Raw genomic sequence first — 15,495 nt, 5'->3', positions numbered from 1 at the left:
GTCCGTATCGTGCTGCTTACCTTTCTTCCCTGTGTCAGGATCCTGAACTCAACCAACTCATGGTCACTGCCTCCCAGATTCCCATCCACTTTTGCTTCCCCCACTAATTCTACCCGGTTTGTGAGCAGCAGGTCAAGAAAAGCGCCCCCCCTAGTTGGCTCCTCTAGCACTTGCGCCAGGAAATTGTCCCCTACGCTTTCCAAAAACTTCCTGGATTGTCTATGCACCGCTGTATTGCTCTCCTACATACTGGGGACTCCCTTAAATCAGAACTTTTTATAGGGAACCGGTTGTTAAGATTTTGGCAGCTCATCACTGGCTGCACCCCATCTTCAACTCAGAACTGCATAGCCTGGCTCCTTAACATCATTAGCTGGGATTGTCAAAGGAGCTGAAATGAGCTAGGAACCCAATAGCCCCCTCTGAAAAAGCCCAGCCCTTATCAGGTTTTGTTTCAAGATTGACTCTTCAGGGTCGAAAACCACTGAACATTTGAACGATGTGTACAGTAGCTTGAGGAAATCTACAGAAATGATGAACAATACAGTAATTTCTCCTTTTGTTTATTTTTCCCAATGTTTAAAAAAAATCATCTTTTACAGAACAGTGCTCTTTCTCATGGCAGATGGGCCTATACATTAGCATCGTGCTTTCTGATAATAGTTTACATGTTGAGAAAGAGAGAGGTGAAGAAGCAAACTGTACATTGACACTGTCAGGTTTTCATTTGCCTTCATTTGTTCGTTGTTTTTTTTTAATTTGACATTTATACAAAAAATAGTATCTTGATTAGCAGCTTGACTGGCAATCCCACAAAACCCTAAATAATACTTTGAAAGAATTCACTTTTACAGACACTTACAGTAGGTAAAACAATACATACAATTTTGACAAATAAATACATAAATACAGCCATTCACATATAATGATACACCTAAAGTTCAGTTGCTATCAACACGCTTTTCTAATTAATTACTTCCTTCATTTATAAATTGCCCTTGCCATCTATGTTTTAAAAAAATCCCCATAAAGAATCAATATCTGCACTGAATCTAAATATTAGGAAAGATGGAAAATGAATCTTGAGTACTCACTGAAGTATTCCCAAGTCATCTGACAGGAAATGCTACAGTGAAAAATTCCTCCAAAAGAGACATTTTCCCTCCCGCCCACCCCAGCTTCTTGGTACATGTGCTTTCTTCAGCTACAATTCAATCAAAACCAACTATGACTGTATTCATATTTTGATTAAAGTGATTTAAAAATCCAGCACTCTTAAATTGTCATTTGCTCTGTTCTTAACAAAACAAAATGACCTTTAACACAAATATTTGTTTTGATTGAAGGACGCCCAATGAAAACATTGCCTGTTGCTATTTAACCTTATTCAGTCCAACACAAATACTTTTGGATTAGAGGGACAGTGTGTCCGTTTTAGGACCATACATATCCCTCCTTTCCAGATGTGGCTTGCATATTCTATTTTTTGAGCAATGAGAAAATACTAAATCCATATCATGGTAGTAAAGAGCTAGTGAAGTACATTATCAGAAAATTAATAAAAATAGAAAATTAGTTCATATTTTATTTCACCTGACATAAAAAAGTCTCGTATATTCAAAAATTAGGGCACACATGCTTAAGGCTTTTGAAGCACTGAACAAACATAATGCCTAACCCAGCTGCATGCATAACAGAATGTTCCATCGCAAGCAGACTCTACACATATATACAGCTGAATACAGAAGAAAATGCCTTCAAAACATATGTACGAGTTCCAGGATGAATATTTACATTTCTGTCAAAAAACTATTTATTTATAAACACCAGGAAATAGTATTTTCAAGATGTACTTGCTAATTGTTAATACAATTTTTAGGCTGTCTGAGGCAGTTTGCTTATAAAGGAGGAAATTCAAGGCCCTCCAAGCTCAAGCCCTGCAATGATGGGAATAGGAGCTCTGTGACCCTCATGGGCTACAGAGGGATGGTCTCGCTGCTGAGTGTGAATGGCTGGAGGTAAGGTCTCAGGATTTATAAGTTTTTGGATCCAGGGCCCAATATCCCTGCACAATGTGCGGAGATACAGCAGAGGCTATTCCAGCTTATTGGTTGGAACAGTTACAGTAAGTGTCCATGGAGAGACTGCATTGCAGTCTGTGGTTTACCCATGAGCTGGGGTGAATTCCATCTTTCACCCTCCATTTAGTTACCTGCACATAGTTGGGCTTGTGTGTGAAAAGATGAAATTCACTCTGTGTGCGTGTATCAAATGCATATGTGCAAACAGCTGAACTTTGTTTTCTTAGAGTTCTGAGTTTAGCAGGAAGCAAGAACAGCTTTATCAAGGACTAGGTCAGCTGAGAAGGATATATCTTGATTTTTTTGTAGCAAATTCAATGTTCATAGCTAACATTTCTGGATTTTTTCTAAGGATACACATGCTACTGTAGTTATAAATTAACAGCAACTATTGGGCTAACTACTGTATAGCTTCACTTCTAACTCTGAAGTAAAGTTCCATACCTATTGTTTTCACTCACTGCACTATATAGTGTGGTTTAAAAGCCAAATCCTCCTCACCTGATTTATACAAGTAGTTCCATTGAAATCAGTAATACTGCTATGTGAATACGGTTAGCAGGATTTGTCACTAGAATGTAAGCTCCTTGGTGGAGGAGTGTTCGTATACTTGTTTATAAAGTGCTATGTACACCTATGGCATGATATTAACAACAGATAATATTAAAGGCAAAATTACTTCAGAGATTTCACTTAAACAATGAATCAGTTATTTCATACTGCTTCCCCATGGATATCCTGAATGATATATGGACTTACTATCCTTCTGTTTACACAACACTGGACACCAGTGTTGGCTGAATAATCCATAGCTATAACTTTTATGATGAATTTTGCCTCTTTCAGTTTGCAAACTGTGAACATGCAGCAATATTCTTGAATTCTTTTTGCTGAAATTATTTTCTGAATAATTAATTTCAGCAAATAATTCTTGGATTGGATTGTGAATATATTTGGCTGAAATTTTTCAGACAAAACTCTTCATGCAATGATGGACTTTTTCAAAAATGATTTTCTTTCGTGAAAAAATGTCAGTTGTCAAATTTGTTTTTATGAAACATGCTGTGCCGCTTTAATTTTTTAAGAAAATATGTCAAATGTGTTGTCAAAATGGTTATAGAAATGTTCACTTTCTTAAAATAACTTTTCAGAACATGAAAATTTTAGATAACCATTTTGAAAAATGATAAATATTTTACAAAAAATGAGTAACAGTTTCATTCTGAGCACATCAAAACAAAAACAAGATCAACATTTTGAATTTTTTTACAAAATTATTTTTGGATTTTTTTGACCATCTCCAACTGTAAATATTTAATATTTGAAATTTTAGTTGTTTTGATTGGACATTTAGGTCACCAGGATGAATGAGGATATCTGTTAATATCAGATTTTGAGTGAGAATAGTCATGTTTACTAGGTGAAAATGCAATTTCCATGAATACTCTAGAATATTTGTTTAGATCTGTTTGTTCCAGTGAACATCCTGCAAGAATATTATCAGAAAGCACACTTGTGTGAAGGCAGTGAAAGCACATTTCTTTAATGATTCAAATAGAAAATATTTTTCAGTAATCTCCCTCCACTAGTATACATAAAGGTTGGAGAGATGTGCTTCTGACATCTATTGTCTTCTCATTATATGCACAGGCCTAAGACAGGAGTAGAGAAGAGCAAGCATGAGGAAGCAGGTTATACTGTAGAAAGAGGCCACGGAAGGAAAGGGAATCCTAAAGGGGAACGGCATTTGTACCTAGAGGGGAAAATTTAAATTAAGAAGACACATGTTATGTAGTCTGAAGACCAAATTCTGCCCTGGGATCTGTGTGTGCTCAGCTCCCAGGCCCTGATTCAGGAAAGCACTTAAGAATGTATTTAACATTTAAGAATGTTCTTGAGCCTCTCTGACTTCAATCCCATACTTAAAGTTAAGCGTGTGCTTAAGGGCTGTCCTGAGTTGAGATGCTTTCCTGAATTGGGCCTCAGTGACTTCTTGGATTAATAATGACTTCACTGGGAGCTCCACATGTGAAACAAAGACTAGTTTAGTCTTTGTTTCACATAGACTAGTTTAGTCTAGTCAAAGACTTTCTAATCAGTAAGACAGTAGGAAAGGATTATTTTATTGATATTTTTCATTATTCAATAAAATTACATATTTGCTCTGGCAGACACTATAATTTATGAAAATTCTATTGGTGATAATACTGTCTATTCCAATAATACTGTACCACAATAGTATTGCTGTTAGTGCATATATATCTCTACACGTCCGAAGGAGATATGCTGCACTTGCTTTAAAAAGAAAATGTTGAAGTATATTAAGTACCTTTATCCCAAATACACATTTTATTTTATTTTTATTTTTTGTTGCAGACATTTTCTTTGTCTTGTATTTCACACACAAATTATATTTCATTGTAAGATTATATTAGATAGGGCTCTTTTAGTTAGGGGGAGTTATGTGGTTTTATTAAATAAATAACTTTCAGGCAGGTAGCGTTGTTTCTTAGACCTACACTATTTTCATTTTCAATGTTATATTCACACTTGTTTAAATTCTGCCTTTCTGCCAGCAATAAACTGCTTTTTAAACTGCACATACTGTATAGTAAAATGTACATGCCAATATAGGTGTATAAATCAGTGCAAAGATAGCACTCAAGCTGTAAATGCACACACTGAGTATATTTTTTTATATTTGTGTGTATATTTATGAATAGAACCCTAAAAAGAGACACTTATAGCTTGTGAGGATGAGATAAAGATGTTAACATGATTCTTCATTTTTTAGGGCCAGACTCTCACCTCAGATGCATGGGCATGAATTGTTATGCAGCTCTGGTTAACTACTACTGTTCTTATACATACAGGTGCAAGAGCTGATTTTTTTAAAAGTTGTGATAGGGAGCAATGATTCTGAGATTTGACTCTGGCCCCTTTAAGTTTTGTAATGTCTTTATGAATAGAGTCTGAAGGGTGCAAACCAGGAGTCAAGACAAGAATGCAAAAGCAGTTATTAAAACCCTCCTCAAAGTTAATTTGCCTATAAATTATCCGATTCCTTTCTGCCAAAATTAAAAAAAAAAGTATTTACATCTGTAAAAATCTTAACATCTGAGATGCTTCTTGCTTGACATGTCGTTCCAAATTCTGTGCATTTCTTCTGGAGTTATCTGATGCACTGTGATCACTCTGCGATATCTACACAAGCTATAGGCCATCTTCCAGTGATTGAAGCCACTGTTTTGGAAAGGGTGAATGCCAAGCTTCCGAAGACAGAGTCCCACATACACATCTTCAAGATGAAGAAGTCTGGTATGGAGGGAGGTTTTGTAAATCAGTTCTGCTACATCAGCTGAAAAAATGTAGCCAGTGCCTGAACAGAACGGTGGATAATTGCTATCAGGATACAAATCTCTGGGCATGTACCATTTACTGCGGACATCCCTTATTGGTCCTCCATTGATGACATAACCAGTAAAGTACCTTCTCCTTGGCTTGGTGTTGGGTTTGAGCAGTTTATAAATAAGGTTATCCATATTTACAAAAATATCACTGTCTGTCTTCATAACATACTTTGCTTTTGAACAAAATGTAGCCACCCACCTCATACCCATTAACGTTTTAAGAGTAAGGTTATGATAAGAGTCAATGAAGTTCTCCACAATAATGTCATGGAAAATTTGACTTTCTTGCTCTACCATCTGATTTAATACAGGATCTGCATTCTTCCCAAGAAGGAAGAGAGTGGCTATTTTAATGCCTTTAAAGTTGTTTTCATCTCCCCACGTCTCGCGAATCGCTTGTCTTGCATCAAATTCTTTGTGAGTCGTGCTGATCAAAATGACTAGGAAAGGGATGCTCTTCTCACACTTATTAGGCTCATTTATAAGGAAATCAAATGAATGTGGATTTATAGGTCGAGTTCTTATATTACCAAAGGAGACATTTTTCCTGGCTATTGATATGGTATTGAAGTGTCTGTGGCCAGTGTAGGAAGAAGTAGGACGAGTTATACTTAAATACCAAAGAGCACTTGCCCAACAAACTACTGTCAGAACATATAAACATGAGACCTTGGAAGCCATTGTTTCTGTAGCTCTTCTATTCAGTATAGTGAATAAATAGCCTTCTTACCATTAGCACCTCTGTGTCCCGCAAAGGCAGCATATTATTAACAAACCTTAAAGTTCGATATAGAAAAATAACTGTGTAATTGTTCATGGATATCAGTTGGAGGATATTAACCCTGAAGATACTTTGTCTTTTCTTTCTTTGTATAGCAGCAGCTTCTATTTCTTGGAATTTTCATTTATTTCTGAAAAATATGAGAAAAAGATTTCCATTGCTGTGTCATATATTCTTGAGGACAATTATTATGATACAAGATTTATCATTCTCCTGAACCTTATTTCATGAAGTCCTTTGATACAACACACTGTACTGGAATATATCCCTACTGGAAGAATGTGTTTATGATATATACAGGCTAATAATTCATCTTATATTACATCCAATTGAAAAAGCTGTTACTATATTTTAGGTCATCAGTAAAATTTAAAAGGGATGTAGCTGGGAATTCATCTCCTTCTTTTGGACTTCCACAATCTAGCATAATATTTTAAGATAAATTATAAAGCATTTTACGTTAAAATATAAGATAAAATGTAAATGAAATATTAAAATATAAATAATAAATTAATATTTGCTTAGTCTTCTTTAATAGGCACACAAATCTTGTAGAACAGAGTTAGTGGATATGAGTATGGATATGGATATCTACAAACCCAGTTTTAATACAAATTGTACTAATATGTGCCCTGGCAACCATTAAATTAAATTAAGCAGGTTTGGACTAGAATCCTGTTCCTAAGCACAATAACCATAATAGGGAAGAATATGCTGTCATAAAACAACCCATAATAAATTCACGTAAAGATCTGAATACAACTATAGTAGAGACAATGGTAGAAAGATGTGATTATAGCACTTTTCTAAACAAATAGTACAGTAGCTTTCTGCAGCATTGCTCTAGCTAACACTGTCTCATCTACAGTAAATATTGCCCCAGTGTGTGCTTATGGTGATTGTATTTTCAAAAGAATAAACTAAGACACTATTGTGGTAAAATATTTTTGAAAGATTGCAAAATACTCATTCAAAAGTACACTTTTTTAAAAACAAAAGTGCTGGTTTTGCTACTGTTTGTTACTGACTCAACAGACACGTGCATATTTATTGGAGGGGAGAACTTGTCCTGCAACATGGGCTATTCTACAATTGCAGGTGCATGTACACTACAGACACTACACACGTAGCTACATGCCACAGGGAGGCAGGCTGCGTCCATGCTTGACACTGCGATGTGTAGCTACATGCCACAGGGAAAGACTCCCGGCAGTGGAGATCTGCAGAAGCCTTTCCCTGCTGCTGCAGCCTTTCTTTGCCCTGTGTAGCTACACATAAGTGTAAACACAGCCTGCCTGCTTGTGGCGTGTAGCAGTTTAGTGTCCCACTGTCTCCTCACTGCCTGAGTTTTTTCCCACTGCAGTGAAAGGCTCCGGCAGTGAGGAGACAGTGGGACACTAAACTGAAGGAACAGCTTTTGCATGCAGAGAGCTGTGTTTGATATATACCTTAGGGCAGGGGTTCTCAACCTTTTTTCTTTCTGAGGCCTCCTGCAACATGCTAGAACAACTCCAGGGCCCGGCAGGGGTCGGCAGTTGGGGTTGGGGAGCAAGGGCTGACAGGGCGCTGGCCAGCCCTGCATGGCAGGGTCCAGGGAGGGAGCACCACCTCCACCCCCTGACTCACCTCAGCAAGCCACCAAGGGCTCTGCTGGGCCAGAGCCATCCGGGCAGCTCTGACTGGCTGCATAAGCAGTCAAAGGGGGCTGGGAGCTGAGAAGCAGCCACAACCCCGGAGGGCACCAGCAGCAGACAGGGGAATGCCACGGCCACCCACTCCATGGCACCGCCAGCCAGAGGAGTAGCTGTCCCGCACTGCCTGGCTCCGGCTCTCTGCCTAGGACCTGGCCAGAGGGCAGGGCCTGAGGGGGGCTGGGGAAGAGGAGGAGCGTGAGGGGTGGACCTGCCCCATTCTGGATAAGGCACTGCAGTTTGGGGGGCAACACCCTTGTGCTCCCTCAAATTTGCCCATGGGCTCAAGGTTTCTGCCTGCATCATGGTTTCAGCCCCACTCCGCTCCTGGCAGCAGTGTGGGGGAGCTCGGGGTTTCAGGCGTGCGCGGTCTCGGCTGCAGCTGGCAGAGGGAAGGGGAGAGCTAAGGGCTTCAGCCCTGTGCTGCTCCCGGCTTCAGAACCATGGGGTTGGGGGGCACGCCGGGGCTTGGGGCTGAAGCTCTGTACTGCTCCACGCTTCAGCCCCATGGGGGTGGGTGCTAGGGCTCAGGGCTTCAGCAGCAGGGCCCCACTGACCCCTTGAAAGGGCTCGCGGACCCCGGTTGAGAACCGCTGGCCTAGGGCTCAGGCTTGTAGGGCACACTATACTACTCTGCTCAGCTAAGCAGTGCTTCATCGTCTACACTGCTATTTAAACTCTTCCTAACTGGATGTGCAGTGACTGTACTCTATGCAACATCATAAATGTAGATGTAGCCTCAGTGTTCTGAATGAATGTATCACAGAACACTGAATATGTGCTGTTAACATTCATTTTGAGCAAAAGAACAGCTTTAATAGTCAGGACCGGCTCTCGGCACCAGCAAAGCAAGCACGCGTTTGGGGCGGCACAATTCCAGGGGTGGCAAATTCCAGGGGTGGCAAATTTTTTGCTTGGGCAGCAAAAAACCTAGAGCTCATGATGAATCTGATGAAGTGAGCTGTAGCTCACGAAAGCTCATGCTCAAATAAATTGGTTAGTCTCTAAGGTGCCACAAGTACTCCTTTTCTTTTTTCTAGAGCTCATAGTGTCTGGTCTCATTTTGGGCGCCCAGAAAGAAGGTTCCAGTAAAACTGGTCTCATGTACTGCTGAATTCAAAATTTTGCCCTCTGATGCACAGGTGCAGTTGTGTTTTGAAGTAAACTGAGGCTGTGTGCATATTTGTTATGTGGCAAATCCCCCCCCGCTGGACTTTCCTAAAGGAAGCCAATCGATACAGCAAAAATAAAGTGGAAAAATGTCACTCTAACCCTATCTCCAGATTACCAGGAAATTTCTTTTAACCAGGAAGTGGAAACAAAGGCTGTATTGCCATGCCCTACAGCATTATTACCACAGACTAAACATGGGTAAGTGAAAGGTTAACAGAAGCCTGAGAGAACAATTAGCCCACCTGCTTACACCTGGAAGCTGTGTGAGACTCAATTTCTTATCAAACCCAGCTGGGGAGGAGGTAAAGGAAGGAGCTCAGAGCAGGAGGAGATACCCAGGAGAAGAGGGGCCCAGAAATAGGGACAAGGCCTCTGGGAGGTAGCCCTTTGGGTTGGTGGTCTGGAAGAGGAACAAGGAGCTGGGGAGAACTTGAGAGACTGAAAGCACAAGCCCGGGGGGGGCGGTGGCATGGAGGAGCAGTGGCCTACGTTGCTTGTTTTATTTGGAGGGTGGGGAGTTGAGTTCTGCTGAGAGATGCTGGGTAGAAGCCCAGAAATCCCTGACTCTGAGAAGAGTGGGATTGAAGAGGAGTCCAGGAGGGCTGGAAGATTTCAAATTGATGACTAGTACTGTGAAGGACACAGTTTATTTGGGACACTGATACACCAGAAGGGGTGAGGCTGTACATAACTTGGCTCTAGGACTGAGTCACTAAAGAACCAGTCCACCAAGGACCCCAATCGTCGCTGGAAGGAGGGGACTGAAGGGACGGTCCTGTAATGCTCCATCCAGTAGTGAACGGGTATGCTGATTGGTGAGTTCTCTCTTCTACACAGATGTTTTTTATAATCCAAGATCATTTATTTGCTCAAATTATGGAGTTAAGGAAGGAGTGGCAGGCTCAAATTGAATTTACTTTAAGCCCAACTTCTAGTATTTTAGTATTAGAATTTGCCTTTTCCGTTACTGATATCTTGTTTTTCATACTAAAACTTTTGTACTGTGCAAGGGAAATAAAAATGGTAACATACTGAGAAAACATTAACAGTGTTATTGTACTGGCTAGAGTATAATGTATCACTGGAGATGCCATCCCTCTTCGCAAGTGGTCAACCTGTATGTTCAAGCCTGTTCCAAAGCCCATTGATTTTAATGGGCTTTAGAGCACACGGGCGAACATTCTGAGTAGTCACATTGTGCAGCATAGCAGCAATCCTGACTCCATGAGAAGCTATAGATTTGTCACAGTATTCAGAGTCTTCCCTTTGTAATCAATAAGCTAAGTATACAGGAGCAATCCTTTTAAAATATGGCCTCTGTGCATATGAAGCTATGCACCACAGGCATTTGGGCGTGCAATTTTTTTTGAGCACCACCACAGGTGAACGCAGTTAGAATTTACATGCGTGAATCCCACAACGGCATGAGTGAGACTTAGCCCCTCCACTCTCATTAGTTTGTTAAATTCAATAGAATTGTGGGAGCCTGAACAAAACTGAAAAAATAAATCCCTAATCCAGCAAGATTTCTCAGAACTTTTAACCAGATCTGGCTGAATTGGGATCAATAGGCAACAACTATATTTATTTATTTATTTTTTAAAAGAAGCTTGTATTAACTGCCATTTTGAGACCAACATACAATTCAAATTAGGATACATGATACTGTGTTGTGATATGAAGATTTTATGAGTATGGGATGCCATGAGTGAGCTATATAGTTCAGTGTAGCTCAGTTGTGCAATCATGATATATAAAATATTTATATTGCACCATACCAGCCGGTATTCTGCATATGTTACATAAAGTGGTTTAGGAAATTTTATAGTAGACTGGGTTATGACTTTCCTTACCCTTCTCTAATAAAGACAGGCACGTTAGTTACCACAAGTAGCTGTACAGATTTCTGAGGGAGAAGAAAATTAACTAATACATTTTAGAAACTGTAAAATTGCAAAAAAAATCTATTTTTCAATCAATTATATTTTGATTTTAAGGTCTCGTGATCTAGCACGGCTAGAAACAAGAAATGTCTCATACCAGTAGGAAGAGAGGTCCCTAGCTTTCTAGTTGAAGTAAAATTTTCATTAGATATCAGATCTTAAAGCCATCGCTCATCCAAGAATGATTATTTCCCATCCTGGCCCTTCGGCTCATGTAACTCAAAATGAAATTCCACAGTTTTCTGGTACACAGTATTTTTAAATAAAAAATAGTTGTGACCCAAGGACCTCTGAGGCAAATGGGCAGAGGGCACAGGGAATGCATCGGCTTTCATAGGGATCCCTGGGGTCAGATAATTGCAAAATAGTTCACCAATGGGTGAGGTCTCCACCGAGAGCCAGAAACCCACTGGTCATCATAATCATTGCCAAATGTATGTGCAGTAATATGTTAGGAGTTATGTATCTATACTGAAAATTATGATCTGGGAGTAAGGCAGGTCACCAGGAGGTGACACTGCTGGGAGACATTCCTTTCAGGCCGGAGGTAGCAGATGCCTCACACTGTATGCTGATTTGCATAATGAATAAGGGTGGAACAAAGGACTGTAAAATCTACAAGAGAGGAAATTTGCCGGATGAAATAAACAGCATGGAGATGTGGTGTTTATGAATAAAGACCAAGTATTGTTCTGGTGTATCTTGGGGTGCAGGTGAATGCACACAGTCCTTCACCTAGGAGATAAGCTGACGGTGTCCTTATCTCATAAAAAGAGTCTGGCTGTAAAGCACTGCAAGGATTTTGGGTGAGCAATACTCTACAAGACAGGAGAGTATCTTGTTAATTAAATCTAGGCTTTAGAAAGCATGTTGTTATTTTATATATAACCATTTGTTTCCAATACTTGCTACTATTTAAATCTCCTGGCTTTGTTAAATTTTAGATATGTTTATAGTGAAAACAAGTTTAAGTGCTGTGGGTTGAGCAGAGCAGTGATCTGAGGTGGAAGCAGTAAGCTGGGGTGTATTGGAAGTGGCAGATCTGTGAATACTGAAGTGTCCAGTGGAACAGGAGCTGGACACACCAATAGCAGAGTCCTCCGAGCATCCTCCTGGAGTGTGCCTATTGCTAATGTGTATAGTGACATCAGGGCCTGCAAGGCCTAGAGGGGACAACTTGTACTGCCCATGGCCAGTGGAGATGGAGAGCTGACCCTCAACAGGCACAGACAAAGCTTCTGATGCTAAGAGCAGGTGATAGTGAGGTGCCTTCCAACCCTGGGTACCCCAAAGGAGTGTCACAATGACTGTTTGAAAGCTGTTCCTAGGTTTGGAATATTAAACATAGCCCAGGTAGTGAGCTTTATGTGCAGAACTCAGGTGAGGTGTTAAATTGTATTTATCATGTACCTTTGGTCATATGGTTCTATGGGTTGACCTGATTTAGAAATAGCTCCCAGAGATGACCATCCCCATCGTGTGTGTGTGTATGTAGCACGTATCATGTGCGTGTATGTACTTTAAAAGCTTCATTGGTTTCCTTTGCAAACATAGATTTTCTTAGTTTTATGATGACCATAGTAAAAACAAAACCCCAAAACATACAGCAATGACTTATTTAGTCACCCAGTAACTTCAGAAGCTCCCTGGGTGTTCCTAGTCTGTTAGAAAAGAAAATAGGACGATTGTTGAGAACTGAGAGAGTGAACGATTGAAATGACATCCCACAAATTGCAACAGGGTGTGGAAGAGTATTTAAGATTTAATATCTGATTACAAACAGGGATTTTAATTTTTTTTTTAAAGGATGTGTGTTAATACAGCATTTTTATTAATAACAGGGTATCTAATATCTAAATGGGATATAGAATATAGAATTGGAAGCAAGTAATGAATTGGCTATCAAAATCAAGAGTATGGCAGGTCAAGTTTCATATCAAGAATATTAGTACTGCATGCACAACAAATATTAAAGCTTTGTTCAGAATACTAGATCTTGAATTTTTTTTCTTACAGAAAGTTCTTAAAATGCCACTTTATGTATTAGCTTTAAGTTACCAGAATCTCATTATTTCCATTCAGGATCTGATGGCATTTTAAGCTAATAGGTTTTTTAGATAACCTTTCTGATTTGAGGGTAAACCCACAGAGTCCTGCATATAACAGATAATTGGTATAAGGTAGCTATATTCATAGTACAGTAGGCTTGGGCAAATATAGTTCTTTTATTGTAGCACCACAACCAAACACACAGTGTTCCAGGTTTTCTGTTTGTTACCTTTTTTTGTATTGAGCATTTGACAAGATATGTCAATATGCTCTACTTAGCACTTTCAGAGTGATTGCAATGATGGAGTCTTAAATCCTGGTGCCTCAGTATACACAAATACTTACAGGCTCTTTGCAAGCTTTTAGAAGCAGGACACGTGCTTTCCCTTGACAAGACAGAACATAAGCATAGTGTCCCATGAAACAGTTAATCATACGTAGCATTGTCAGTTCAGATGCTTATAGTAGTATTTTATTAACTTTTTAGTTTTGTATCTTGAATATGTAGTCTTAAATACAATATGAAAACTTCTTAAAAATATATTTCTAAAATGGCTAATTGTACCAAGCTATTCATGTAGCGATCAGTCATGTGCTGTCAATATTTTCACAAGGGAGCTCACATACACAAACTGCTTCCTTTGTCCTGTCCTCACAGAGAGGAGGAATGAGGGACTGAGAAATCTATTCAACTGTGTTCCAATTTAAATGTCCCTCCTCCAAGGAGGGAATGCAACAGCACTAGGCAAACAAGTTTATATTGAGGGCATCTGCTGTAAAAGTTCATATTTTGTACTTAAAAAAAGTGTGGAGTATATACTTAGTACCGAAGTGCATTCAACCTTTTGTATTTTTAAATGGCAGGATGTGTATGAGTTGGGGGATGGGGAGACAGAGAAAAGGGATAGACCCCCATGTAGGGAGAGTCTTAATAAAACAAAACATGCTTTCCAAAGGTAAACAATTTAAGTATTTTTCTGTGCCCCAGGGATTATCACCTTTTCGCAGGATAATTTTAGCACTATTCAGAGCAGGGGAGAACATCCTGAGTGGTGGAATTCTAGGGGCCCCCTTTAACACATCAATCGAAGGATTACGTAAGGATCTGTCACTTTTTTTTTTTTTGTTGGCTAATGGACAGAAGATCATGTCACTTACTTCCAGTAATGCTCTCCTTGCACTGTAATTCCATTGCAGGGTAGTATGAAGCTGGTGTCACAATAATATATGGATTTATTGGGCAGGGGAACATCGTTCCATCAGAGAAAATAAGCCAGTAATTGAGAATATCAAAGGTTGCCAAGTACTTACATTAAATATGGCCCTGATTGAGCAAGGTACGTAGCTTTGGCATTAGTAGGTCTAATTGTGTGCTTAATATTAGGCATGTAATTAAGTTGCTTGCATGATCATTGATGGTAGCCAAAGTCCTTTGTAACGAGCTGCAGACTGGACCTAGATTCAGCAGCAGTGACAACCCCTCTGGAGCACCCTTGCATTCTTGAGGCATTTCAAGTACATTTAAAAAGGTTTTTATGACTCTGCCTCCAAAGATGAAAATGAGTAATCAATCATCACAGTATTCTTTGGTTATGATGTTGATATTCATCCAACTAAAGAGCGAGACAATGTTGTGTGACTTCTTTGACCGATTTAGGACAAACTGAGGTTCATTGAGAATATTTTCATGAGCTGTCTGCACAACATAATGTATTTGATAAATAATTAAAACATTTTGAGAATTTTGCCAACTGTTCCTAGACAATTCTCAAGCAGATAGAAAAAATGAAATTCTGCAGATGTTGTTCATTTGTTGTAATATCTGTCAGTTTTTCAGAGTGCTTCTCTTCTTTTATCAAGATCATCTCAATCTTCTCTGGATTAAGCCTAAATCCAATGTTTCCCTCGATTCTAGATGAATTCTTGCAATGGGATAACTGGAAACAGCAGTGTCTGCACCGGGTATGATAGGCACCCCCAACTCTGTAAGCCTGGCATAAGCCTGTAAACCTCTCATCTCACTCTCCCCCCCCCCCCCTCAGGGCTTTACACGGAGGTTGAATGGGAGTGGTGACAGCACTGAGCCCTGTGAAACACCCCAGATCAGAGCCCTAGGGGAGGTGCAGCTGCTCATCATGATAACTCCATGCTCTGTTAGAGAGCAGCAAGCCCAGATGAGTGAAGACAGCCCCATGCAAATCTGCCAAGACTGTACACCTGAAGGAAAAGGGAATAATGCTACTAATGGTTATAATAGACCCTAATCAGCTTTCCCTAAAGAGAAGTTTTTGCAAGAGTCTTCTTTGATCATAACTTTCATTTCTATACAGACAAGACATGAAGTTTCTCTACCATTTATGAAGATCC

At 39.7% G+C, this 15,495-nt stretch overlaps 1 protein-coding gene across 8 annotated transcripts in view; it reads right to left on the bottom strand.

Annotated features, from left to right (window-relative positions):
- Positions 1-15,495, bottom strand: part of B3GALT1 (beta-1,3-galactosyltransferase 1) — a 378,681-nt gene that overhangs the window by 46,092 nt on the left and 317,094 nt on the right. For 6 of the 8 annotated variants that reach the window (XM_075117926.1, XM_048869766.2, XM_048869767.2 and 3 more), the window contains one exon: positions 548-6,402. The exons of 1 other annotated variant lie outside the window; for it this stretch is intronic. In XM_075117926.1, coding sequence (XP_074974027.1) covers positions 5,192-6,172 — 981 coding nt within the window. In that variant the 5' untranslated portion in view covers positions 6,173-6,402 and the 3' untranslated portion in view covers positions 548-5,191. Of the gene's footprint in view, positions 1-547; positions 6,403-15,495 lie in introns of those variants that run through there. One more of the 8 variants, XM_075117928.1, reaches the window with a different exon arrangement.

This window comes from Caretta caretta, chromosome 11 (genome assembly GCF_965140235.1).
Source record: "Caretta caretta isolate rCarCar2 chromosome 11, rCarCar1.hap1, whole genome shotgun sequence".
Taxonomy (NCBI): Eukaryota; Metazoa; Chordata; order Testudines; family Cheloniidae; genus Caretta; species Caretta caretta.
The sequence above is the reverse complement of the archived record's forward strand: the minus strand, read 5'-3'. Positions and strand labels throughout refer to the sequence as shown.